We start from the raw sequence: 26,019 nt of genomic DNA, 5'->3' as shown, positions 1-26,019 counted from the left end.
AGCTCATGCATGGGACATGGGACACACTGACCAGAGATCGGTCATCGCTTTAATTCCGGCCCGGCTCCGCTGCTCCCTGGGCAGCTCCGGCCTGGGCCGTCCGAGGCATCGTTTAAAAAAATAAATATGAAAAACGCAGAACTCTAGTGACCGTGGGGTTAATCTGATGGCGATTAAGTGCCTTTAGCATCTGGCGTGTCTCCTAAGTTGCACCGAAAGGGTCCGGAAGCACTTGGGCAGGCTCGGAGGCCGGGGCGCTGCCCTCACATCTCCGAGTCAGCGTACATGCCGTTGATGAGATAGTCCACCTGCGTGTAGTCCTTCTTCTTGTAGCTCTCGTGGGCTTGCAGGGCGAGCAGGACCAAGACGGCGATGAACAGGGTCACCCCGAGCACGAGCACCGCCAGGAGGAAGCTCTGGTTCACGGGGGGCTGGTTGAGGGGCTCGGTGGTGACCACCAGGTACTGGCCTTGGGTGCTGAGCTGGCACGAGTCTGTGGTTGGCACCTTAGGACCCCCTGAGTACCCAGGTGTTGGTGGGGTGGAGGTGGTACTGGTGGTGGCCTCTGGCTCTGGCTGCTCCGGTGTGTGGGGTGTGCCAGGCCCCTCTGCCCCTGGGGTGGACGGCGCAGGGCTTGGCAACGTGGTGGGGGACGTGGCCACCGCCTCGGGGCTGGGGCTGGTGGCACGTGCTGGCGTTGTGCTGGCTGCCAGCCCTCCGGCCTGTGTCCCGGTAGTGGTCCTCACTGTGGGGGTGGACACTGGGGTTGTATTTGTGGGGGTGGACATAGGCTCACTCGTCCTATTGGCCACAGGTCGGGTAGTGGGCGAGTCGACGGTGAGGCCGTGTGTGGATGGTGAGGCCGAGCTCGGTGTGTGGGCACTCATGGGGCGTGTGGAGTTGACTGTGGGGTGGCCGGGTGTGTTCTTGGGAGGAACGTGTGTGCCCTCTAGGCTGGCCGTCACTGTTTGGGCACTAGATGTGGCCGGGGCGCCCGTGGCTGGTGTGGTGGGAGCTACTGCACTGGGCAACATGCTGCCAGGTGACCCCTCGGCAGGGCCGCTGGGGGCCGCGGTAGAGGGCAGGGCCTGCCGTGACCCGTTGGTGGGGCCGCTGGGGGCAGTGGTAGAGGACAGGGCCTGCTGTGACCCCTCAGTGGGGCCACTGGTGGCAGCGGTGGAGGACGAGGCCTGCTGTGTGGATGCTGGGGAGGCTGTGCGCTCGGGGGCTCCGTGGGCCGTGGCTGCAGTGCTCCCCTTTGTCCCAGGCGTCCTCCCCGTGGTGCCAACAGAGGAGCTGGGGCTGGTGACTAAGGGTCCAGTGGTCAGCATGACAGGAGGAGATGTCGCCACAGTCACAGCCTCAGACGTTTTATTGACAGCCCTTAGTGTTTCGTTGACTAAGTGCCCTGAGAGTCAGAAAGGGAGAGAAAGTCAGCCGCGCTGGACAGCAGACGTGGGTTACTCAGCTGCCGGTGCTGGCCTGGGCAGCTCAGCCCTCCTTCCTCAGCAGCCTTCTCCCTGCACGTCCCGCCTGCTGCCCTCGGGGGGCACCTGGCACTTTGATTCTAAAACTTCTCTGCCCTCTCTGAGGCCCCAGCCCAAGGGAGACTTAGAGCTTCGCTCCTAGACCCAACCCTGAGCCCCGGCCGGGCGAAGGCCTCCCAAGACAGGCGCATCTTGCTTGTAAGGAACCAGCACAGACACCCCCAGGCCCACACAGTGGACGCGGCGTGGCCCAGGGAGTCACACCGCAGAAGGGCTTGGCTGTGTGAGCGGGTCTGCGGTGGGAATCCTGGAGCTGAGTGTGTAGTGAGCTCTGGGGTATGATGGGTGAGCCCCAAAACAACCAGGTATAGAAATGTCACAGGTCAAGCAAGCGAGGGGCAGAGGCCAGGCCCTGGGGGGCTCCCCACCCACGCTGACCCTGGGAGGCTCAGCCCACTACCTGCCCAGTGGACTCAGGGGCGCCCTGGCCCTGACCTGCTGCCAGGTACATGGGCACCCTAACACTTGGGGCCACTGGGGGTGTCCAGCAGTCACTGACTTTCTGACTTACGTGGATCAGGGGGTGCCACTTGGTTTGCAGACAAGGACGAGGACAAGGTGGGCACCCACAGCAGCATGAGGGCTGTCCACATCTTGCAGGAGGGCTGGGCGCAAGGCTGGGCTGTCCCCACAGTGCCCTGCTGGCCTCTCCTCAGGCTGCTAGCACGTTCCTGCTGCCTGGCCCAGGGATCTGTGGTCAAGAAAAAAGGCAACTGGTCAGAGCCACAAGGCCTCGCCCGGGGCCCACGCTCAGCGGTGTGCCTGCCGTGGAGGCCCCACGGGGTCTGGCTGCAAAACCGCCCAGCGCATCAGCCCAGGAAGAGCATGGGGTGCAGCACTGGGGGGCTTAAGGCACTCTGGACCCGACTTCTCTACGAGTCTCAACCTCTACAAGTGTGCACTTTCCTACCCTGAAGCTCAGAGGGAAGCAATGGGACAAGACTTGGCCACTTTCACGGTGCCAAAATCTTCTGACCACCAGAATCTTCTCCCTCACCACTGTGAGGGAGAGCATGTGACTAGAAACTTCTGGAGGCCAGTGGCTGAGCCTCAGCAGGAACAGGCCTGGGCCTATCTAGAGCCACTTAATCAAGTACACAGAGGACCCCACACTCATCCAGGACCCCGCTGGGTGCCAGCAGGTGGGGACCCCTGGCTTCAGGAGCCGAGAGGCCAGCTGGCCCCAAGCGTTCCATCACTTCATGGGTGGGTCCTGGGCGCATCCCCGCTGCCCGCAGCCCTGCCTGACCACCGAGGGCCACAGCTGCCTGCCATGCCCACGCCCTCGGGCCAACAGCCTGGCCCCCTTGGTCATAGTCCCAGGCACAGGGTCAGCAGAACACAGGCCCAGTGGATGCTGAGGGCAGGTGGTAGACTGGGGTACAGGGAGCCTCCAGAGTCAGTCCTGCCGGAAACCCCCAGGCTTGTCTCCCCTCGGGGCCCTCAACTCTCAAACTCCCCCAAACGATGAGGAAGGGTGCCCTTAAGGGACCAGCCAACTCCCCACCCAGCATGCAATCTCTGGGGGCCCTGTAGCCAGGCGGCTCGTGGGGAGCCGGGTAGCCTCACTGTCCCCCCCATCAGCCCTAAAAGTCACAAACGAATCCTCCCGTCATGGTCCTGACCCACCTGCTACCTCCCACTGCTAAAACCCCTGCTGCCCAAGATACCCCAAAGCTCCGTGTCACGGTGGAGGCAGCCTCCATGGTGAGCGCCCCAGCTTGCTCCTGTGATCCCACCCCACTGGGCACATGGCGCTGCTGGTGCCCGAGCTGGGCCTTGCCGCCAGCCTGCCCCTGCAGGGGTTACCCCAAACATCCCAAAACTGGAGTTTTGGAGAGTGTGGCGTGCATGGGGGCTGCTGGGGGAGGGTACCCTGGGCTTGCTGCCTCCTGTGGTCAGCGGGAGGGGGTGCGCGGGAGGAGGCCCTGCCCACACCTGTTCCGTGGGGGCCGGCACAGCCGGCGCGCGCTGACCCTTCCCGAGAAGCAGACTTCACGTCCAAGGTGTCCTCGTCCTCCAGGGCTGCCCACGGTGCTCGGGCTCCCGGGAGAAGACGGGCTGGAAAAGCTCCCCAGCCCCGCAGACCACAGGCTGCATCTGGAGCGCAAACCAGCCTTTGTTCTGACGGAACAAGCGGGAACGCGGAGGGAGGACAACGGACACTGTCACTGAGGGGAGAGGGAGGGGCCGGGCTCCTGCACGCAGACACCCCCAGCCGTGCAGCTGGGCCCCCACAGATACGGCATTATCTGAAGGTCGCCAAGCCCAGCCTGGGTGCCCTGGGTCTGGCTCTGCTGCTGAGATAAGGAGACAGGGGCTCCCTGAATGCCGCCCAAGCCTGAAGGCCTCCCGCTGCTCCCTCACCCCAAACCTCAAGGGCAGTGCTGGCCGACTCCCTGACAGAGCCAGCGAGTGTGATCTCGGACTATGGGCCCCGCGGCCCATCGCAGCAACACAAGACTGTGGCTCGGGCGAGGCCGAGTCCCCGGAAAACTCCCCGGCAGCAGGGCCTGCTCCCGGTCAGCGAGCCACAGGGCAGCTGCAGGCCAGGAGGGCGGCTCCCCAAGCAGAGGAGCTTCCACTTCCCACAGTGCCTGCCCTGAACCCACGTGGCTCAGCCCCCGGGGGGGCGGCCTCTACTGGGTCTCCTCCGGTGGCACCTCTGCTGAGAGGCCCCGCCCTGCATCGGAGCGCGAGCACCCTCTGTGCACGAGGCTCCTGAAGGCGCAAGAGCCTCCTGTGCTGACTGGCAGCTGCATCTCAGCTACAGAGGGCTGAGGGGCTGCCCGTGGATGCTCCATGTCCTCAGAAGAAGGGTGTCTGCAGGGGAGGCCCCATACACCCGAAGCCCCGGCTCTTCTCCTTGGCCCTCCCTGGCCTATCACCCAGCAGGCGCCGGGCCTGCAGGACCCTCGACACTCACCAGAGGCCGCTGCCCAGGCTGCACTCCCAGGCCAGGGCGTCTTCCTCCAGGGAGAGCTGTGGGTTTGGCACCGAGAGCTGGCTCTGCAGGAGGTGAGGGCTGGGAGGGGCCCGCCCAGGCCATGGCATACTGTGTGGCGCATGTGGGGCCGTGCTCCACTCCGCTGAGGGACACATCTAGGGTGCGAGAGAGAGCGGGCGTCAGGACAGGCACGGCACAGGGCGGGGGCACTCCACGTAGCAGCGCTGGGGACGCCCTGGTTTCCTCTCAGGGAGCAGATGGACGCATCTGGATGCAGACAGCCATGAGGGGCCCCCCACGGCACTGCTGACAGTGGGAACCCCCTGAAAGGTCTGTTCAGGATGGTCCCATCCGTAGAAAACACACTATGCAGCTGTGAAAAATGACACATCTGCCGGTCCTGGGAAGCACAAAAGGTAGTCGCATCGCGCCTCGCCACCACCCCAGCTCTGGTTAAAAAGACGTCGTCCAGGGGCCTGGGAGGACACGCATTGCCCGCAGGAGGAGGCCCTGCGGGTTCCACATGTGTTTTACGAGCACGTGTCCCGTTGTTAAAAGCCCTTCTGAAATGCTCTGATGACAGACCAGCAGCAGCCACACAACCCGAGACGGCCTCACAAGCACGTTCAGTAACTCAGTGCACCTGCCTGACTTCAGCCTCTAGGCACCGACCTCAGCTTCAGCAGCCCGGAGGGAAGGCGACGGGAGGGCACCGCCAGCACAGACCATCCCCTTTGTTGATTATTTAAAGTAAACCCAGGAGGAGGTTAGAGCAGCGGCTCCCAGCCACGGCCAGGGGCTGGTGTTGTGGGTGCTGACGTCTGCAGCCACCTGGGCCCCTCACATGCCCCCACATGTACACACCCAGCAGCCACGCTCCAGCGTAGTCACATGTGCTTGCACACGGCCTCATGTGTACACGTGCACAAGGCAAGCCCACACGGCTGCAGACAGAAAGCCGGGCACACATGAGGCGTCTCTAGGAGGCCATCTCAGGAAACCCCCAGGTTCTTGGGAAACTTCTGCTGGATCCCAGCTCTGCTTATCCACTCCCAGCCAGTGGGGCGGGTGATCACTCCCACGGAAAGAGGAATTGGCCTTCGGGCTGTGACTTCATCTCTCTGGTATGGTCCTGCCCCCACTTTCCAACAGCACTTGTGGGGCCCTGTGTGAATCTAAGTTACATCCCAATTGACACCCCATTAACAAGATTTAAAATCATCACTTCTCCTACAAAGGCCACCACCAGGAGCCTTGCATGAGGGTTTGACCTGTGTAGTTATTGGCCATTGGCTGGTGCAGGGAGACTGGGGAGTCCAAGGTGGGGAGACCAAGGTGTCAGACCATGGCAGATGGCAAGGAAAGAGACCCCAAGGCACAGGGAAATAAACAAGAATTACAGTTAGGGTATGTGGGCCAGCAGAGGAGAAAGATGGGGGTTAGTCTAGTGTGGGGAGCCCCTGACTCTGGGGTCAGTTTCTCACAAGTTCTGCTGGGAAGGGGAAGTATCCCCTTGAATCACCCCCTCCCAGGAAGGCACCCCCAGATTGTGGTGTGGGCGTCAACTTCCTGATTCTTTTCTAATCATAGCGAGGTGCTGTGTAAGTTACATGAAATCAGACTCCCAGTTCCTTCACTCCATTTTCTGGCTTAGGCAGGTTTCTAACATCCGACACAAGTAATCCCCAGGCTCAGTGAGGGCGTGCAAGGGCCACGTCTACATGCCACCACACCACCCCTACTGATTTGCGAGCAGTGACGTGGCCGTGGTCCCTGCCGCAGCTGGAGAAGGGACTGTGGAAGCAAACATAGGTGGCCCCGCTCCTTGATCTTGACACGTCACCTGGCCGACCTTTGACAGCAAAGCCCAAGGAACACAGATGTGGCTTTGTGTACACACTGCACTGTGGTCCAAAGGATGTGTCTGGGTGGCAGACGGGCACCTGGAATGCTGGCTATTGTCTTAACTACTTTGCCAGCTTCTGGGTTCCTAGAGGTTTGGGTATCACCGCTCAATACCGATGTGGACCTAGTTTTTGCTGTCAATGTGGGTCAATTTGATATTCCTTTGTCCACTAGGCAAGTCTAACACATGCGTGGAAACTGAGCATTTTAAATGCTCTCCTGGGCAATTTCATTGGAATTTTAGGGGCTGGGATGCTTCCTTCGCTCTGCTGCACGGTGTTCCAGGCAGGTTTCCGAGCACAGGTTTATGGCAAACCGCCTGGATGGCGACTCCTTTCTGTCTCCCAGGTAAGCGTGCACGCTAAGCAGCCACTCAGACGCACACGGCGGAGGTAGACAGGTAGCTGGACATGCACGCGCCCCTCCCAGGCAAAGCAGCCCGGGGGGAGGGCGACCTGTGTCCCCTAAAGGGCCACCTCTCTCTTAGAGGGCAATACTACTGGGGTGCAGTCTGGTCCCGGCCTCGCCTGCTAAGCCCTTTAGTTCCCACCCACTCAGGAGTGTCCCAACTGCCCCCGGCTGTGCTTCCAGAGGGGAACCCCCGGGGCCTCGTCTCTCCCAGGTCTGGGGTGCCCTTCAGCCCCTTCCTGCCCTCCAGGGAGCCCCAAGTTCTTAGGTTCCCCCACAGGGCTCCCTCAGTTCTTTCCTGTCGCCTCCTGTTCCCCACCTCCCCTCCTCCACGTCTTGCACGGTGCCCCCCTCTTTTCTCACGCCCCTTCCCGTCCCCCTCAGCCCCTCCAGCCTCCGCTGCCCCCTTCACCCCGCTCCTGCCCCACCTCCCTCCTCTCCGGCCCCAGCGGGTGCAGGCGGCCGTGACAACCGCGCCCCGGGCGGCAGCGCGCCCCTTACCGGGCGAGGCAGGCCCGCGGCGGCCGGCGGCCCTCGGACCCGAGAGGCGCCCGCGGCCCGGCGTGGGGACGTGGCCCGCGGGCGGCCGAGACTCAGGGCAGCGGCCCCAGCTCGGGCCCCGCCCGCCGCCCCGGAAGTGACGTCACGGGCGCCCGGGCGCGGCCTCGCGCCGGAAGCGAGGGGCGGGGCGAGCGCAGGGCCCGCCCCCGTGGGCGGGGCGGCCAGGGCGGCCGGAAGCGGCCGTTTCGCCCCTGCGCCCCGACGGCGCGCCGGCCCAGCCGTCGGGGTGCGGGGGCGCTTCGCCTCGGGCCGGGGCTCGCGAAGTGACCCCCGTGTGCGCCGCGGAGAGCAGCGGGGCGCGGGGAGGGGGCGCGGGGCTTGGGCTTCTTCAGACACGGCTCCGCACGCCCCTCATCCCGCGGCAGGATCCCCGTTCGCGTCAGGCCCTCCCGGCCTCCCGGGCCTCGCCGAGCCGCGCGAGCCGCCCGAGCGCCTGGAACGCAGTTGGGGGGTCACGCCGCGAGTCCCCGGGATCCAGGCGGTGGGCCTTGCCCTCCGCGGCGCGCGTTTGCGGAGACAAGCGCCCTTGCTTTGTGTTTGCTTTTTCCCGGTAGCCGACATCTGAGCCGTCCGTTGTAGTCTGGGCCTCCCTGCCGCAAAATCAGCGCGTGGGGCCGCCCTCGTGGCGCAGGGAGCTGGGCACAAAGCTGTGAAGCTGTCCGCAGCCTCTGCAGCACGGGTTCGAAGCCAGCCGGCCAGGGAGATACCCACATGGCGCGGCAGACCTCTCCTGCCGCCCGCTGCTCCCCTCAGCAGTGTGTTTCGGTCCTTCCGCCTGCTCTGCTCCCCGCTCTGTCTCTGGTGAATCCTCTCACCCTCCCGCACATCTGGCCTGTCCCCGGTTCTTGTATGCATGAATAAGTAAGTCTTTTCCAAAAAAAGTCAGTGTCAGTGTCTCTTTGTGTCTTCATTCCTTCTTTGGTAAAATCAGGGCAATTATTACTGGTAGAGATGAAATTACAAAGATAAGACAGAGCCTCCTGGAAGAGTTTACTGTGGTAGGGGGCGTCTGTTGGACACCTGTGCTTTTGTAAATAAAGTTTTATTGGAATACAGTTAATACCTGCTAAATAACAAACTCAGAACTTGGCCCTCCAGCCATCCAATTACAGTGTTGTTTGAACACAAGGTCACGCTGGATTCCAAATGTGGGAGTCGAGGCTCCTGAGTAACTGCCTGGCTTCTAGTCCTGATGCCTTCCCTTTTCAGTCAAGTGACAGCAGGCAAGAGACTGAGACTCTTTATGCCTCTGTCTATGCTCAGTCCTCCCCATAGCTGTGTTTCATAAAGTCTATGAGCACACACAAAGTGGATATGAAACCCTTATTCGTAGGGATAAAAAAAAAATGTTTCTCTAAGCCTTTGGTTATATTTTATCAACTGATCAATGTATAATCTTACGTGTGTTTCTATTCAAAGCACCTTGTTTGATATGTATCACTAGTTAACATTGAACTCCCCACTAACAACATTATAACTCATGCCTGGAGGATACACATCTAACACGGTGTTCTTTCCACACACATCATAGTCTTCTTGTCCTCAGGAACTTGGGTGCTGTGCATGGGGACCATTTTTAAACACACTAAAATCACTTTCCAAAAAGCACAAAAATTAAAAAATATGGCACTAAGTGTGAAAGGACACTTGTTTCCAGAATGAGCTGAAACAGGGGCCTCCCTGGTGGCGCAAGGGGTTAAGCACCGCACTATGAAGCAAACTGCAGCCTCTGCAGCATGTGTTTGATCCCCCCGCCGCCGGCCAGGGAGCTACCCACATGGCGCAGCAGACCTCTCCTGACTTGCCCGCTGCTCCCCTCAGCAGTGTACTTCGGTCAATCTGCCTGTTCTGTTCCCCACTCTGTCTCTGGTGAATCCTCTTACCACCCCACCCCCGGCATCTCTGGCCTGTACCCCAGTTCTTGTATGTATAATTAAATAAATCTTAAAAGATAAAATATTACAAAAAGAGTAGAGTCTTGTTGGACTCACCTGGCATTTTAGCTAGAGGTGAATTTGCAAATATGGAATCCATGAATCATGAGTATCATCTGTGTGTTAAAACTGAGAAATAGGGCCTCCCTGGCGGCACAAGGGGTTAAGATGGTACCTACGAGGCAATCCAGAGCCACTGCAGCACTAGTTCGATCCCTGGCCAGGGATCTACCCACATCTGACCTCTCCTGACCCCCTGCTGCTCTGCTCAGCAGTGTGTTTGAGTCAATCCGCCTGTTCTGCTCCCCATTCTGTCTCTGGTGAATCCTCTCACCACCCCCACCTGTACCCCAGTTCTTCTATGCATTAAGAAATAAATCTTATATATATATATATATAGAGAGAGAGAGAGAGAGAGCACGTGCACATGCTTCAGTCCGCTGGGACTGCGAGGGGTGAGGGGGGGCAGACCCTGACTACATCCTCCTCCCGGCGGTGGACTTGCCCTGGCTGAGGTGCTGAGCTACAAGGAAAGGGGCAGAATAGGCTCCTAGTGGAAATGTTTCTAGAGCTTTTCTTTCCAGGCCACAGGGCCCACCTGAAGGGGCAAGTGGGGAGGGGACGGCAACCCCACTGCCACCACAGCCCTGCCTGGTGGGGGAGCTGGGAGGGAGCTAACACTCCTGACCGCTGCAAAGCTGCGCAGGTGACAAAGGCAGGATTCTGGGGTTTGCGCAGGAGGCGGAGGGCAGAGCCCCAGCTGCAAATCCCAGGTCCTCCGCTCCAGCTTGGGCTCCGAGGCTGACTCAGGTACGCCCTGGCCAGGTGCTCAGCCTCTGTGAACCTCAGTTTCCTCATCACAAAATGGGGAGAAGTCTAGACGGGTGGGCCGTCGCTTAGGCCCCAGTGCTGGCCAGGCCCTCCCTGTGAAGCCACGCTGAGGGGGGGGGGGGGTTGACCGGGTGTAGGGGAAATGATTTTCAGGCTTTTCTGCCCTCCCACCATTAGGATTGCCCTGCCTGATGGGGCGCCCGCGGTTGTTGCACTGCTGTGTTGTTAACTTCTGCGGGCCCTGGGGTGCTGAGACAGTCTTCAAGAGAAGCAGAAGCAGGAGCGGGAAGGGGAGAAAGAAGCCAGAGAAGCCCAGCGTGAAGAGGGGCTTGGAGGCGGCGCCTGCCGGGCGGGCGCTGCTGCCCCCCGGTGGCCGCGCGGCTCCCTGCGGGCGCGAGGACGGGGCCGCGGCCGAGGACCCCGGAGCCCCCCCGTCTCCCCGCTTCCTCTGGCCGGGAACGGAGGCGGCGCGCGGGAGGAGGCCCTGCGGGCGCGGCCGCTCGCCCTGGCGCGCCGAGGCAGCTCAGTCAGGTCTCCCGACCCGCGCCGGGGCTCCGTGTGCCCGGCCCGGGTGAGCCTCTGGGAGCCCCTCCCGGGAGAGCTGTCGGGGGTTCCATGAGCTAGCGGGGCGCGGGCGCGAGAACCCGACCCTCGGCCCCTGGCGCAGGGAGCGGCGAGAAGCCGGTGGCTGCCCCCCTCGTGGGGAGGGGGCCTCGCCCGCGCAAAGCGGCGGGGACCTGTGGCTCTGCCTGTGGCTCTGCCCTGGGGCATTCAGGGCGCTCCAAGGCCGCTGTGATCTTGGCACAGGGAGTGACCCAAGTGTGACCCTGGGGGAGGGTCAGCACCTCTCCGCCCCACCCCAACCCCAGCACCCAGAGCCTCTCAGACTCACCTGCTGTACCTGATGGGCCTGGGCAAGTGCGAGGAACCAAGGGTGGACCTGTCACTTGGGAGGTGCCCTCCCTACTGCCCAAGGCCCAGCAAACCTGCCTTTGGGCCGATGCCAGCCCGGGGCCAGCCCTACTGTCCCTTCGACCTCAGAGGAGCCCTCCCCACGCCACCAGAGTCCGGGGCTGTTGCTGCACCTGAGACCCCAGGTGGGAGCAGGAGGGGTCTTTGGTGACTAGCAGGGCCGCATCTCCCAGACACAGTGGGAGCCTGCACCTCCCCGGCTCCTGGCCTGGGGGCCTGCCTTGGCTTCCCCTCCCATCACAGGGATGCCCTCAACAGTCAACCCCTGGGGCGGAGCCATCCTGCAGGCTGTGGGGGACAGTAAGCCCCAGGCACAACCCTGCAGGGTCCTCATTGGGGATCCCTCATCTGATCCTTGCTCCCTGTAGCCCACCACAGGCCTGGCCTTCTTACCCCACATGCCAGCTGCTGCTTCCCTGGACCCAGAAGTCACCTTTCACGCTCGCACCCTGCAGAGTTCTCCAAGGCCCCTCACCCACTGCCCGCCCCTTCGGGAAGGTCAAGTTCAGTGGGCGCTTACTCCTCACCACCCAACCTCTGGGTCCTCCAGCCTCACCCATGGAAGGGTGACCTGGCGCTGATGGCGGTGCGGAGGTAGCATCTGGTCTGGGAGAAGCAGCTTCCCTGGAGGCCGGCGGGACCGAGCCCTGGGCACTGGGAGCCGAGGAGGAACCACGTGCAGGAGGGCGGTGTAGACAGGTACGTGAGGCTCATCGGGAAGTTGTGCCTGGGGACAGACTGAGCAGGGCGAGCGCCGGGGGGCCTGGAGAATGGGGTGTGTGGTCAAGCAGAGCCTGGGGAGAGCGCGTGAGCAGGAGACTGGAGGCTGGAGGGAGCCGCTGAAGGAGGTGGGGGGGGGGCACATAAGACCTCCCAGGAGGGAGGAGAGGACATGGGCCGAGCGTGGAGGGGTGAGACAGCTGCAGGGCCTGGAAGGAGAGGTGGCAGGATCTGCCTTGGGTCAGCGTGAGAAGGTCCCGGAAGGGGAGGTGAGACCAGGAGCTTTTTATTGCTTCTCCGTGCCCCCATGTAACTTCATTTACTTATTTTTAAAAATTAATTGTATCGTTTTTGATGGAAGTGATGTTGGTTTACAGCTCTGACTCAGAGATGCAGGCTCACACCTCTTCAGCTCTACGTGACCACACCAGCCCCCCACCCAGGCACCCATACTCCCCCACCACAGCCCAGTGGGGTCTGTTTTGCCTGTTCCTTTGTTTTGTTTCTTTATATTCCACACAAGCAAATTCATTCACCTTCCATCCATGTTATCGCAAATGGCAAGATTTCACCTTTTCCACAGCTGAGTAATATTCCACACATGCCTTCTTTATCCCCTCCCCTGTCCCTGGGCACTTAGGTTGTTTCCAGAGTGGGCTGTTGTAAGCAGCACTGCGGTGACACGGCCGCACACATCTCTTGGATCGCGTGTCTCCTGCATCCCTCGGGTAGCTTCCGGGAGCCGGGTTACTGGGTCAGACCAGTTGGGTTTATGGCCATACTTTTGTAAGGAGGGAGGATCTCGCTATGTTTACAAGCTTGGCTGGTGGAGCTAGAAGGCGGGATGGTGGGGGGGCTGACTTGAACTCGATGGGGCAGGAGGGCTGTGGGTAGGGGGCGGGTGTGGGAAGGAGAGATGGTTAATTCCAGGCAGCAGAGAGGATTAGCCTGGCAGGGCCAGGAGACTGGGCTAAAATTCCAGCTGTGTGGCCTTGGACAGGTGCCAGGCCTGCTCTGAGCACGGGCTCTCTTCTTACGGGTGAAGCAAAGAGGGACTTGCTGCCTCAGATTTATCTAGTAGGACAAAATCGTAGGCGCCAACCTGCCAGGATTTGGGGGTCCCCTCTCCATCTCACTTGCTCCCCACAGGCCACCTACTCCGTGAAGCCCACTCCCACCTGGGAACGCAAATCCTCCCAAAATAGCCCAAAGCCCGAGTCCAGGCTCTTGGGTGCCCCCCAAACCCTTTAGGGGTCCTGGGTCGGGGTCTTGGCTGGGTCTCCTCTGACACCCTGCACAGAACTCAGAAGAGTCCAGAAAGTTCTGAGGGCGCCCCCTTCCTGTCTTATGAAGGTGACTGATCCGTCGGGGAGGATGGCCCGTCACCCGCAGCCGGGGGCTGATGGTCCCGCGAGCAGACACCGTCTTATAACCTGCGCTCCGAATGTGTGACGGTTTTGCCACATTCGCCAAAAATACACTGCAGGCTGCAGGCCGCTGCATTACCCCCCCACACACACACTAAATGCCTTGGTGGAGATCCCCAAGAACATTCTCCCGCATAAATATGAGCGGAACGAGAGTAGAGCTGGAAGTGGGCGGCCCCGTGGGCGGTGGGGGGGCCTGGTGGTGGGTGTGGGCTGGTAACCCAGAGCTGCATAGACAGTGTGTAAACCCTGTCACCTCCGTCACAATAAATACGCCCTCGTGGGCCTCCCCGGGGGCGCAGCGGTTGAGGGCTGGGTTGAGAAGCTGCCCGCAGTCTCTGCGGCGCCGGTTCAATCCCCGGCTGCTCCCCGGCCACCGGAGGAGGGTCCCACATGGCGCGCAGACCTCTCCTGCCGCCCGCTGCTCCCCTCAGCAGTGTACTTGGGTCCCTCTGCCTGCTCTGCTCTCTGCTCTGGCTCTGGTGAATTCTCGCACCCTCCCGCGCTTCTGACTGTGCCCAGTGCTTGGATAAATAAATAAATAAATAAATCTTTAAAAAAAAAAAAAGAAAGCATTAAAAAAAGTAAAGTCAAGTGAAATCCAGGAGGTGCTGCTCTTCATCCCAGACCCCGCGCAGAGGGGAGCCTGCGCCAGGCCCCCTCACCCTACCTGCCAGGGATGAGCCCCTTTAGCTCCAGGCAGGCAGAGGAGCTTTGAGGAACCCCCGGTGTCAGGGGTTGGGGGGACCACATGCGGGCCTGCTGCTTGTTCTCCGTCTGATAGATCAGAGGCCAAGGCCGTGGCCATGGAGCTGGCAGGCGGCCGTGCTGGGATGACGGGGCGAACGCGCGTGTCCCGGAGGCCAGGAGCCCCTGGGACCCAGCCAAAGTGTCCACCTAGCCTGGGGGAGAAAGGACGGAGTCCCCAGGCCCACAGGGCCCCGGGGCTGAGTCTCAGGGCACCGGCCGTCCTGCACGTCCACCCGTGTCCCTCCCTGCCCCCAGCCCCGGCCAGAGAAGAGCAGAGGCCGTGCTGACCCCTTGCCCCGGGGCTTCCTGCCCGTAGCCCCTTGGCGCTGGCAGCGCGGGAGCTGAGACTTCACAGAACTCAGTTTTGGTCAATAAACCGGACCTGGGATGGCCGGTCCCACCGACATTCTTCCTGGGACCGGGAGTGACCAAGGACTTCATGGAACCTGAGTGACCAGGGGCCGGAAGCAGCCACCAGGTTTCCACACAGGGGCAGGGCCCTGCAGGCTCACCTCAGGGTGGGCCGAGCTGCTGCCCTTGGTCAGAGCCAGGTCCAAGCCAGTCTCCACCCGTGTCCAGTTTGTTTTCCTCAAGCCAGCGTGCCTGGCTGCCCTCTAGGTCCAGTGGACACATCTCCTCTCCCACCCCCCTTTCACTCACTGTCTCCCCTGGCTTGGGAGGCCCCTCTCCTGCGTCTCCAGCTCTGGGCCCCACGTGAGCCTCATTCTTTACAGTGCTCCTCCAGGATCACGTCCCGAAACGGGGATCCCCACGTTTCTAGGCCAGCCCAGCCCTTCTCCCTAAGCCCCAGGCCCTGTCCCTCAGCTCTGCCCTGGGGCATCTCCAGGACCTCAGCGAGACAAGCTCCAGGCAGTGCCACACCTCAGGCCTCACCCTTCTGATCACCTGCACCTGCTCGACACTTCCTTCTCGCGGCCTGGACATTGCCCCCTCGATGGATCTCCCCTCCGGAGGTCCCGACGCCAGCCGCCTCACACCCTCCTGGCCACCACCATCTTGAAATTGGACCTCTGCGGCGGCCCTTCAGCTGGCCTCCGGCCCCGGGCAGGTCCTGCACAGGAGTGGGGAGATTCTGTGATGGGGGATCCAGTCCCTTGCTTTGGCCCTCAGAGGCCTCCTCCGCAGCACTTAGAGGAGGGGGCCGGCCAGGGCCCTGCAGAGCTGGCCCACCCTCCCTGCCCCGGCATCCTCTGCCCGGCCCCTCCGGCTCTCCCTGCGCCGGCGCCTCCGCCGGCTGCCCTTGGGAAGGTGCTTGAGGCTCAGTCCAGGCACACGTCTGACCCCAGCGGTCAGCACCTGTCCCTTCAGTGGGGTGGGACCTGCACTTGGGGCGGGAACGGCGGGTGGGGGTGGCGTGCGCCCAAGGCGAGGCTGGGAGGCTGGGTGCATGCTGGGCCCTGCCGGGAAGACTTCCGGCAAGAGGAGGCTTAGCACGTTCTCTGGTTGCTTCTTGCATTCGTGAAGGGTCTAAAAACACCTGTCCTCGTCATGTCAGCGTCCCAGGAACAAAGCAGGCATCAGTTCTCATTTATCCTTTGCCAGCAGTTTTTCTCTAAGTTCTGACTGGAGCAAGCTGGGATCCTGCCCCCATGCCCTGCGGCCTGGGGCACGGCCCCTTCCCTCTCTGGGGGTGTCTGGGGCCCCCTCCATGATGGACATCCCAAAAGCCAGCACCGGTATCCTCGGACACCCCAGAAGCTGCCTCCCACCTCGCCACCCAACTTAATGGTCTTCTCTGTATCACGAGCCTCCCTTTCTGAAAGTGAAGCTTTCCGCCTCCCTCCTTGGGAATAAGAACCCAGTTCTGTTTATATTCTCGCTTCATTTTCCTTTCTTTTTTCCCATTTTTAAAATTTTACATATTTTTTACATCATTTTTCATTTTTGCACAATGTATGCATTTTCATCTTGGTGATAGTCCCCAAACAATTCCCACCCCTTTGTTTTGATCCTACTCCCTGCACCCCCTCCCCATAGTGTGTCTCATGTTTATAGTTGCTTGTTGATTTTTTTTTAAATGTGGTCATAGCAATTGCTTAAGTTCAAATTAATTAATTATTTTTTTAAAGATTTATTTATGCGTGCAAGAGCTGGGGTACAGGCCAGAGGTGCGGGAGGTGAGAGGATTCACCAGAGACAGAGTGGGGAACAGAACAGAACAGGCAGATCTACTGAAACCCACTGCTGAGGGGAGCAGCGGGGAGACAGGAGAGGTCTGCTGTGCCATGTGGGTTGCTCCCTGGCTGGCCAGGGATCGAACTCATGCTGCAGAGGCTGCGGATTGCTTCATAGTGTGGTGTGTTGATTTTGATTTTTACTTGCACGAGGTCCTCCCTGGTAGCCTAGGGGTTAGGTCTCAGCATCTATCACCAGTATGGCCAGATCCCTGGCCAGGGAGCTGACCCACATGGTGCAGCAGACCTCTCTCTCCTGTCTCCCCACTGCTCCCCTCAGCAGTGTATGTCAGTAGATCTGCCTGTTCTGCTCCCCACTCTGTCTCTGGTGAATCCTCTCACCTCCCGCACCTCTGGCCTGCACCCCAGTTCTTCTATGCAAAAATAAGTAAGTTAAAAAATTATTTGCGGGCTTCCCCAGTGGCACAGCAGATTGAACGCCACGCTGTGAAGCTGTCTGCAGCCTCTGCAGTGCTGGTTCAATCCCTACACCCACATGGTGTGGCAGACCTCTCCTGTCGTGCCCGCTGTTCCCCTCAGCAGTGGATTTCTGTTGTCTGCCTGTTCTGCTCCCCGCTCTGTCTCTGGTGAATCCTCTCACCCTCCCGTGCCTCTGGCCTGTACCCCAGCTCTTGTATAAAAATAAATAAATCTTTAAAAAAAATTATTTGCACGACTGGCTGTAAGGTCTTTAGGCTTTTGAACTTAGAAACTTTGAACTTGGGACTGTCTGCTGTGATCAGTGCCCCCTTCACCCCACAGCCGGCGCCCCTAGCTTCTTTTGAAGGACCTGGCTCCAGCCCTTTCTCCCCATTCAGGAGCTGCCCCCCCCTCCCCATGCCCTCAGTCCAAGCTTCCATCTCTCCTGGCTGCTACCACCCTCCCAGCTCCTCTTCCCTCTTGACACCCCTGCCCCACCCAGCAGCCAGAGCTCCCTTTATCATTGTAGATCCAATCTTACCATGTCATTTGTTGAATCAACAAACTTTCATTGTGTACCGACTGTGTGCCAGTCTCTGGTCTAAGCTCGGGGGAACACACAAGGAGCAAGAGAAATGAAAATCTCTCTGCTTGTGGCTTCCAATCTAGCGGAAAGATAATACCCAGTCTGTGTCCATCAGTGCAAAGGAGAAAAGCAAAGCAAGGAAGTGGAGAAGGAAGTGCGTGAGCATGTGTGTGGGGGTGTGGGGGGTGTGGGGGGGAAGGTGGGGGGGCTGCAGTTTTCAAAGGCACAGAGGGAAGGCCTGAGCGAGAGGCTGAAGCTGTGACAATGGGGGTGTGAGTGCCAACAGCAGGTGCAAAGGTCCTGAGGCAGGAATGTGCCTGCTGTGTTTGAGGACCATGAGAAGGTCACGGTGGCTACAGCAGAGTGAGGGAGAGGGGTGGGCGAGTCCTTGAGGAGGCAGGGGGGTTAAAAGGAGCGGCATGGCCAGATCAGGCCTTTGGCTTCTATTCTGAGACAGGCGCCATAGCGGATTCTCGAGCCGAGTACCTGTTTAAACAGGCTCCCCCATGATATTGTGAGGTCAGGCTGAAGGGGTTCAGGGCTGGAATTGGGAGACACTTCAGGGAATGAGAGGTGGTCACACAGGGCGATGCAGAAGTGGCGGGAAGGGAAGAGCAGGAGCCTGCTTCTGTTCTGAAAGTAGAGGCACAGGATGTGCTCCTGGGCGGAGGGCGTGAGAGAGGGATTGGCAAGGATTTCTGCTACTTAAATCCCCACAGGGCCTTTCCATTGTTCTTGGGATAAAATTTTGACCCCTTTTCCAAGTCTGATACTGGCCGGCCGAGCTGATTTCTCCTCGTGCCCCGCACCCCAGCCTCTGCCCCCACAGGTCTATAGCCAGGTTGGTCCCGCCCCAGGGCCTTGATGCTGTACCCCTGCTCTCCCCTGGCACCAGTCCCTTGGTGGTGGCTGGAAAATCCCGCCTCCCAAAGTCAGACCCCGTCCCGGTGCGGCCCCACAGGGCCCTCCCCATCTGGTGATGGTATTTGCTTGCTGTTTGTTTGAAGCGGGCATTTTCCTGTCGCCTTCCGAAGAGAAACCCCCTGGAGAAGAGCGTGTGCCCGGAATACCTGGCTGTTCCGGGGCTCGCCGCTGTGCTCCGGCACCTCGGGCAGGTGAGTCCCGCTCCCACCCAGAGGGCAGGTGGCCGGAGGGACAGGTTATATTAGAGCTGCCCAAGGGCACCCCTGCTCCGTAGCCGCAGCAGCGCGTCTGCTCCTGGGCCCACGGGCTCCACCGCGGCCTCCTGTGCGGGAGGGTCGGGGCGGCGCTGCCAGCTCTGCGGGGTCTCGCGCGGCGTCGGGGCGCGCGTGGGGTGCATCGGGCCTGCGGCTGCTGCTGACCTGCGGCACGATCCCGGGGCCGCGTCTCCCCCAGCAGCCTGGACGCAAACCGGGACGAACAGCCGAGCCCGGCTCCGTGTTCGCGGGCCTCCGTCTGGCGAAACGCGGCCGCCCAAGCCCCGCGGCTCCGGCCGCGCGCCCGCCCCGCCCCGGCTCGCGGTCGGCGTCGGCGCCTCGGCAGGTGAGGACAGGTGTTCTGGGCGCGGGGCCCCGGCGCGCCGGGCCCTGGCCGGGGGCTCCCGGCTTCCCCCCCGCGCCGCGCCTCAGTTTCCCCGGTGCCCGGGCGCCCCCGCGGCGCTGCGGGTCTCACCCCTGCCTCCGGGGCCCGCCGGGGCCGGCGCCCCGCGGGTCGCGGCGGCCGCCCCCGGCGCGGGCTCGGGGCGCGGGGCGGGGGGGCCGCGGCGGCGCGGCCGGCGGGGGGCGCGGCGGGCGGGCGGGCGGCGGCGGCGGCGCGGGGGGCGGGGACGCGGGCGGCTTCCGCTGCGCCCTCCCCCCGCCGTCCCGGCCGCGGCGCGCGGGAGGCGGAGGCGCCGGAGCCGCGCGGGCCGCCGCGCATGGAGCCCGAGTGAGCCGCGGGCCCGTCCGGCCCGACAACATGGAGGCGGCGCCGCCCCGGGCCCCGCCGCCGCCGCTGCTGCTGCTCGCGCTGTGCTGCGGCCTGGGCGCCGCCGCGGGTAGGTGGGCGCGGGCGCGGGGGGCGGGCGGGCGGGTGGGCGCGGGGCGCCTCCGCGCAAGTTGGGGGCGAGCCGGGCGCCTTGGCGGGGCCGCCGCGGCCCTTTGTCTCCCCGCCGGCCCCGGGCGCCCGGCGCGTCCGCGTCCCGGGCCGGCGGGAGGGCGCGGCGGCCCCGCCAGGTGCGCGCGGGCGGGTCCTCACCTGCCCGGCCCCGGCGCGCGGGCGGCGGCGGCCCCGGCCCGAGACAGGCCGCGGCGGCGGCTCCTCGGAGCGCCCCCGACGCCGCGCGCCCGCCCGGGGCTCCCGGCGGCGGAAAGTTCGGGAGCGGCGGGGCCGCCGGGCCGGGGCGCTCGGCCGGTCTCGGGCGCCGCCACCTGCCAGGTGCGCGGGCGACCGGGCGACGCGCGGGGGCCCTGCCCGGGCTCCCCCTCCCCGCCCCGCCCCGCGCCTCCCGGGGTCCCGCGGCCGGGCTGGGGCCGGGCGGCCGGGAAGCCCGAGCGCGCCGAGGGCGCCGCACACGCTCCGCAGCCCGGGGAGCGCGCGGGGGGCCCGGGGAGGCTCCGCCGCCCGGCCCGCGCCCCCCGCGCCGCCCGCTCCTCCCGCGCGGGGCCGCCTCCGGGGCGAGCCGCGGCCGGGCGCTCTCGGGGCCGCCGCGCCGGGGGGCCGGGATCCCTTTGTCTGGGCCTCTCCGGGCCGACAGCTGCTCCCGAGTGTTTCCAACTTTCACAACAGCGCGGGGAGGCTCCTGGCCGCGCTCGGGTCGCGTTCCCGGCGCCGCGGCCCGCGCCGAGTCGGGGGCGGGGAGGGGGTTCCCCGGCCTCCTGCCGCGAGCCTGCGGGGGGCCGCGGCCGCCCCCACCCCCCAGAGGGTCCCCCTGGCGCCTGTTTACACCCCCCGCCGCTCCCCGGGCTGCAAAACAAGGTGGGGACAAAACAATGCGGCCCGGCCGCCCGGCCCCCGCTGCGCCTTCTCTTTCCGGAAATGCCTGGATCGCGGAGGCAAAGGGTTTTTTTGGGAAGATGTTTGTTTTAAAGGTGGGGTTTCTCGCCGTTGGCGCTGCTTTTCACTTCTTTGCAGTTTTGGGATTTCCTGCCCGGCGGTGGGGGAGTGACAGGCGCAGCCCAGGGCGCGCTCTCCGGCCCCTCGGCCCCCGGGAGACAGTCCAGCCGAGCCGTTGGGTTGGGTCTGCAGCAAAAATAGAGTTGATTATTCGAGCATCAGGCCTGTCAGCTCAGGGTCCCAGAGCTCTCCAGTAACCCAGCCCTGAAGCGAGGGGGGGTCGTCCCCCTGCAGAGCTGTTCTGACTTGCTGGTCGATGGTGTCCAGGTTTTCTGGGTTAGATTTATGCCTCCGTCCGGAGGGGACCCGCAAGTTGGTAGCTGATTATTTTTCCCGATTGCTCCCCGAGCAGCTGCAGCTGTGAGCCCACAGAAAGGCCTTTGTCCCGGCGGCCCTCGTGCTGGGCTCCTGGGCCCTGGGCTCCCCACTGGCCCCGCGAGCGCTCGGCCACCCTGCCCAGGAGCCCCCAGGTGGGCACTGTAGACGCCCTGGGAGGGTCGGCAGGTGGGTCTTAGCTGCACGCCGTGGAGCCCCCGAGAGAGTCCACGGCAAAGACCCCCTACTTTTCAAAGCAGGGCCCACGTGGCTTCAACCCTCTCAGTCACATCCCAGAGTTAGTTTTCCCAGGCAGCCGGCAAGATCCACCCTTGGCTGTGGGGAGCCGGACCTCTTTGGAGCCCATTTAATGTCAGCTACACTGTGTCACACCCTCAGGCATTTAGCAGAATTTGCACGGGGGTGGGGGGGTGGCGGGGTGGGGATTGGGGGGGGTGCTACTGTCAGGTGGGCCCCCATGGCCTCCTGCCCTGCAGCAGGGCTTGCCAGGGCTGAGAGCGGGGTCCTCGGGTGACTTGTTCCGAAGCTGTTTGACTTCAGGGGACATGTTCAATTTTCCCCTGTCCAGTGGCCTTACCTGGCCCCCCACACTGAATGCTGTGTGTGAGCCCCTGGCATCATCGCTGGCGGGGGAGGGGCTGTGTGACCCGGTCTTTGATCTCTTGGGCCTGAAGGTCCAGAAGTCATGATTTCTCTTTTTCGTGTGACCTTGGACATTTCGTCCACTGACTGACCGGCCTGCTGCCGCAGCTGGTGGGGAGAAACCCGAGGGGAGGTTATGTGGACAGAGGCCAAGTGCTGGGGTCTGGTCCCAGCCCCCAAGTGGGGGCGGTGGGCACCCGACTCCATCTTCATGTGCCTCCATTTTCTGTGAGGTGCAGACAGAGGTGCTCCTCCCGCTGACTCAGTGGGCGAGGCGAGCCCCGTGTCTTGCTGTGTTGCTGCGCTTGGCGCCTGTGCTGAGTAGGATGCCAGGCGGTGGCAGAAAGGGGCAGGTTGTGCCTCAGGCCTGGCGGAGATCCAGAAGGCAATAGAAGCTCCGGAAGACTTGGGTCTGGGGAGCTGGGAGACGCGGACTACAGTCAGGTCTGTCCTGGGTGTGAGTTGGTCTTTGTTTTTAAATGGAGGCAAAATTCACAAAAGGTAAAATTTTTATATTTAAAGGCCAGCAGCTCCATGGCGTCCAGTCACAGCGCAGCACCGATGCCACGCCCTCCAGGGCACAGAACTGCCACCACCCCAAAGTGGGCCTCCGTGCCCACTAGACAGGGGCGCCCCTCGCCCCCACCGTAGCACTGGCGGCCTCCATTGCAGGGGTTCCTGCACGCTGCCCCAGCCACGCACGCCAGTGGCCATGGGCTGAGCGTCACGCCCTGCGGTCCTCCAGGTTGTGGCTGGGCCACCTCTCCGTCTTCTGTGTTTATGGGGTGCTCCCTGTGGACCCACTTACGGGTTGGAGAAATGACTGGCCAGAAGGCACGGCGGTGGGGGGGGGGCTGCTGTCCTGGTCTGTGGGAGCTCTCTGGGCAGGGTAGGACGGGCCACAAGTGTCCTTAGGTCCCTTTTTCTGGGTTCCGGCTTTGAGAGCCGATGGCAGAGGACCCAGGTAGAGGCGGCGTAGGGCGTGCTGGCCTCTGCTGAGGAGGGGCGCCCGGAGATGAACGTGGTGCCACGTTCAGAGTTACTGCAGCCGCACAGACGCTGGCCCTTGGTGGTTTGTGAGGCCCCATAAACCCTTTGACATGCCTTTGAAACAGGGGGAGTGAGGGCCCGGTGCAGCCCCTTCCCTCGCGGGCCTGCTGACACATTTGCTCCGGCAGCAGTGGTGTCTGCGCCGGGACAGACCCCCCGCCCGGCGTCCTGGGACAGCTGGGGTCCAAGCGCTGACATCCGCAGGCAGCTGTGGGTCTCTGCCTGTCTCTCCAGCTCTGGAAGGCGATTTGCTAGCTCTTGGCCTCAGTTTCCCCACTTGAAACACTGGGATGATGGCAGGGAGCTGGCTGGGGTTCAGGGAGCCAGGATCTGCCCGAGGCCCCACCCAGGGGTCCTTTCCCCAAGGCAGGCATGTGACCTGACTTCGAGAACAGTCCCCACCTGGGCAGGGGGCACCTGCGGTGGGAGGGTGCTGCATCAGCGTTGGTGCTGCCTCTCGGGGGCTGGAGCTCCAGCTGGGAGCAGGCCTGGCCGCAGACCATCCCCCTGGCTACAAGGGGGTGCCCTGCACCCCTAAGCCCTATGGGGCACACACCCTTGCCCAGTGACTTTGCCCACTGTCCTGACGCCCCAGTCAGCCTCTGGCCCCTCGTCGGGTCTGCCTGTTGCCTGGACAGGGCGGGCTCGGGCTGCGGGTGGCCGTTTGTTTGCTCCTGCTCTCGGGCCGTGAGGCCGGGGCACCTCTGCTTCTGGTCCAGTCTGTGCCCCACGTGTCTCCGTCCCCCTTGCCACACACCCCCTGGGAGGCTGTCGTGGGGGCTGCTATAGTTTCTGGGTATTTTCTTACTTTTTTTTTTGAGGATTAATTCATGCGTACAGGAACTGGGGTGCAGGCCAGAGGGGTGTGCGTGGGGGTATGGTGGTGAGAGGATTCAACAGAGACAGAGCGGGGAGCAGAACAGATGAACTGACTGAAAATCCACTGCTGAGGGGAGCAGCGGGGAGCCAGGAGAGGGCTGCTGCGCCCTGTGGGTAGCTCCCTGGCTGGGCATGGGACTCGTGCTGTGGCGGCTGTGGAGGCTGCCTGGAGGCTGCCGTGAGCTTCCTCGTGCTGAGACTTAACCCCTGCGCCACCAGGAAGGCCCCCCGTAGACTGTTTCTAGTACTTTCAGCTTGCCTTGAAGTAATTTTTCTGGTGGTTAAACTGCAGCAAGTATTTGCTCAGAGAGGATTGTTGTTTTAGCCTTTTTTGGGGACCCAGGCAGCCCCGATACTCCATCACAAGGACAGAGCCCGCCACCCACCTGCCCTTGGCTGCTGTGAGCACCCAGCTCCGTTGAGTTTCTGCTTTCACTCTGGGGTGTCGCCGCCGGCGGAACTGCTAGCTCGGTGGTGATTCCGCGGCGGAGGAGCGCCTGCCGCCCGGCAGCCCCGCGGAAGGCCGGTGTCCCCAGCTCTCCCAGCTCGCGGCCGCCGGGGCTGGCAGTGGCCGCACGCTGGTTTTGCTCGGCCTTCTGCTGATGGCTCGTGGCCGCCCCTGCGTGGGCGCGGGGTGTCCCTGGGTCCCCGTGAGCAGCGTCAGCCTTTACCGCGGTCTGTGGAGACGAGTGTCCTTGTTCATCTGCGGTTGTAGTTCTCTCCGAGGGGACCAGGCCTTTATTGACCAGGTGTCTGAGCACACTCGGGTTTTGAGCAGGGACAGTGGGTGCTCATCTGTCGATGAGTCCTTGGAGACGGCGACTTTAAGTGAAACCAGCAGCTCCTCGGAGAAGGTCGTTTCATTTGTGGCTGGCACTTTTGTCCTCGCCAGCGTGGCAATGAAATGACCTTGAGTGTGACCTTGAGTGTACTGGCCTTATTCGTGGACTCGTGTACGCACATTTTTGCGACTATGTAATCGCCCTCTTTCTTTCACTCCGTGACCTGTCTTTTTCACTTCCTAACGTGCCACAAACATTTTCTGCCTTTACTTTTAGATCTTCGATCTTTGCAAAAGTCCTGTGACCTTTGGTGGTGCAGCTAACCCCTGCGTCACGGTTTTCATCCAGCTGAGGAGCGGTTAACCTTTTCCAGGCTTTCCTGCTGCTGCCGGATGTGTGTGGTGGGCTTGGCTGTATTTCTGCACACATGCGCATTTCTGTGGGGGTGTCCCCATCAACGGGTTCATCCACTTACAAGTTTTTTTTTTTTTTAAAGATTTATTTATTTTATTTATTTATACAAGCACCGGGTACAGTCAGAAGCGCGGGAGGGTGAGAGAATTCACCAGAGCCAGAGCGGGGAGCAGAGCAGGCAGAAGGACCAAAGGATACTGCTGAGGGGAGCAGCGGGCGGCAGGAGAGGTCTGCGCGCCATGTGGGACCCTCCTCCGGTGTCCGGGGAGCAGCCGGGGATCGAACGGGCGCCGCAAAGGCTGCCGGCAGCTTTGCAACCCAGCGCTCAACCGCTGCGCCACTGGGGAGGCCCCCACTTACAAGTTTTTAAAGACACTTGACAAGTTTCTCCAGAAAGGCTACACATTATCTGTCCCCCTGGAGTGCACGAGGATACCCACCTTCCCAGATTCGCTCCAATGTCAACAACCACCAGATTCTATTTTTCAGATCCACTTGGTTAAAAATTACAATTCTAATCACTTTCATAGTTTAGAATTTCATAATTTTGACTTACGTGTTCCTCAACACCAATTCGTTGGCCCTTTTCCTGACCTTTGCCTACGTAACCTTGACTCACTTTTTTCTGGCAAGCCGTTTACGCTTATTGATTTGTAGGCGCTCTTTATTCCTTGTGGACATTAATCCTTTGTTTATTTGTTCTGGATTTTTCTTCGGGCCTGGAAGCTACTCCTTTGCCCTTGTTTCTGGTGGTTCGTTATCATAAAGGCATTAAAAAGATTTCATGTAGTGAAAACAGCTTTTCTTTTATGGCTTCTGGGTTCCATGCCTTGTTTTTCTACGCCCAGATTATAAATACATCTGCGTTTATTTCCTGCTAGGACTATTACTCTGCTGTGTTTTACATTCGGATGTTATCCTATCTGGTTTTGGGGGGGGGGGCACATGGTATGAGGAAGAGACTGAGCCTTCTTCTCATGCCCCACCCCTCCCCATCAATGGGAAGGGGGTTGTCACGACACAGTGATGGCCGGCCGGTCCCCCAGGTGCCGTATCCACAGCTGCCTGGCTCTTTATTCTGGCACCTTCCACTCTGCTCCCTTGGCCCGTCCGTCTCTTTCTGTGCCAGTGTTCTGTATCATTGTAGGATATTTTGGGATCAATTGTGTGATTCCTCTCATTGTTCTTTTCAAAAAAATTGTGTTGACTCTTCTTGTATATTTACTCTTTTGTGATCAACAGGCTCTGTCCTTTGATCTCTTGATCTGGGGACAGTCGATGGGGACACTCAACAGGTGTCCAAAGGCTGGACTCTAGGGAGCTGGTCTCTGGCTGCGGAAGCGACTCCCCCGCCGCCGGCATGGAGCTGGCCTTCCCGTTTTTCGGGTGCTGTTTGCACCTGGAGCCGGTCTCTGGCTCACCCGAGCGGCTCTGCTCACACCAGCTTCTGCTCGGGAAACAAGCTCTAATGCAAACTAATTCCAGCGCTAGCCGGAAGGCAAATATAATTACCGCGTAAATTATTGCTCCCCTCCCCTCGTTCATTCCAGAACAAAATGTGAACAGCTATAATTTCTTCCCTGGCTGCACCCTCCATCTGCCCAGATGGGGAGGCGGTGCCTACCCGGCCAGACTCGC

The 26,019-nt window shown here is 61.6% G+C and overlaps 2 protein-coding genes across 2 annotated transcripts in view; one reads left to right on the top strand and one right to left on the bottom strand.

Moving 5' to 3' along the window:
• Positions 1–255: 255 nt before the first annotated feature.
• Positions 256–12,372, bottom strand: LOC311182914 (uncharacterized protein C11orf24 homolog; the record flags this gene model as incomplete). The annotated part of the gene is made up of 5 exons (XM_084252059.1): positions 256–1,408; positions 2,059–2,238; positions 4,474–4,649; positions 11,662–11,832; positions 12,362–12,372. 5 exons carry the CDS (start codon positions 12,370–12,372, stop codon positions 264–266), a joined length of 1,683 nt encoding a protein of 560 aa, XP_084108185.1. The 3' UTR covers positions 256–263.
• A 6,769-nt stretch (positions 12,373–19,141) lies between these two features.
• LRP5 (LDL receptor related protein 5) overlaps positions 19,142–26,019 on the top strand; it is a gene marked incomplete at both ends in the record, with an annotated part of 73,873 nt that continues 66,995 nt past the window's right edge. The window contains one exon of the mRNA XM_084243271.1: positions 19,142–19,220. Coding sequence (XP_084099397.1) covers positions 19,142–19,220 — 79 coding nt within the window. The remainder of the gene's footprint in view (positions 19,221–26,019) is intronic.

Source organism: Talpa europaea (genome assembly GCF_964194135.1).
Source record: "Talpa europaea genome assembly, chromosome: 1".
In the NCBI taxonomy this organism is placed as follows: Eukaryota; Metazoa; Chordata; class Mammalia; order Eulipotyphla; family Talpidae; genus Talpa; species Talpa europaea.
The sequence above is the reverse complement of the archived record's forward strand: the minus strand, read 5'-3'. Positions and strand labels throughout refer to the sequence as shown.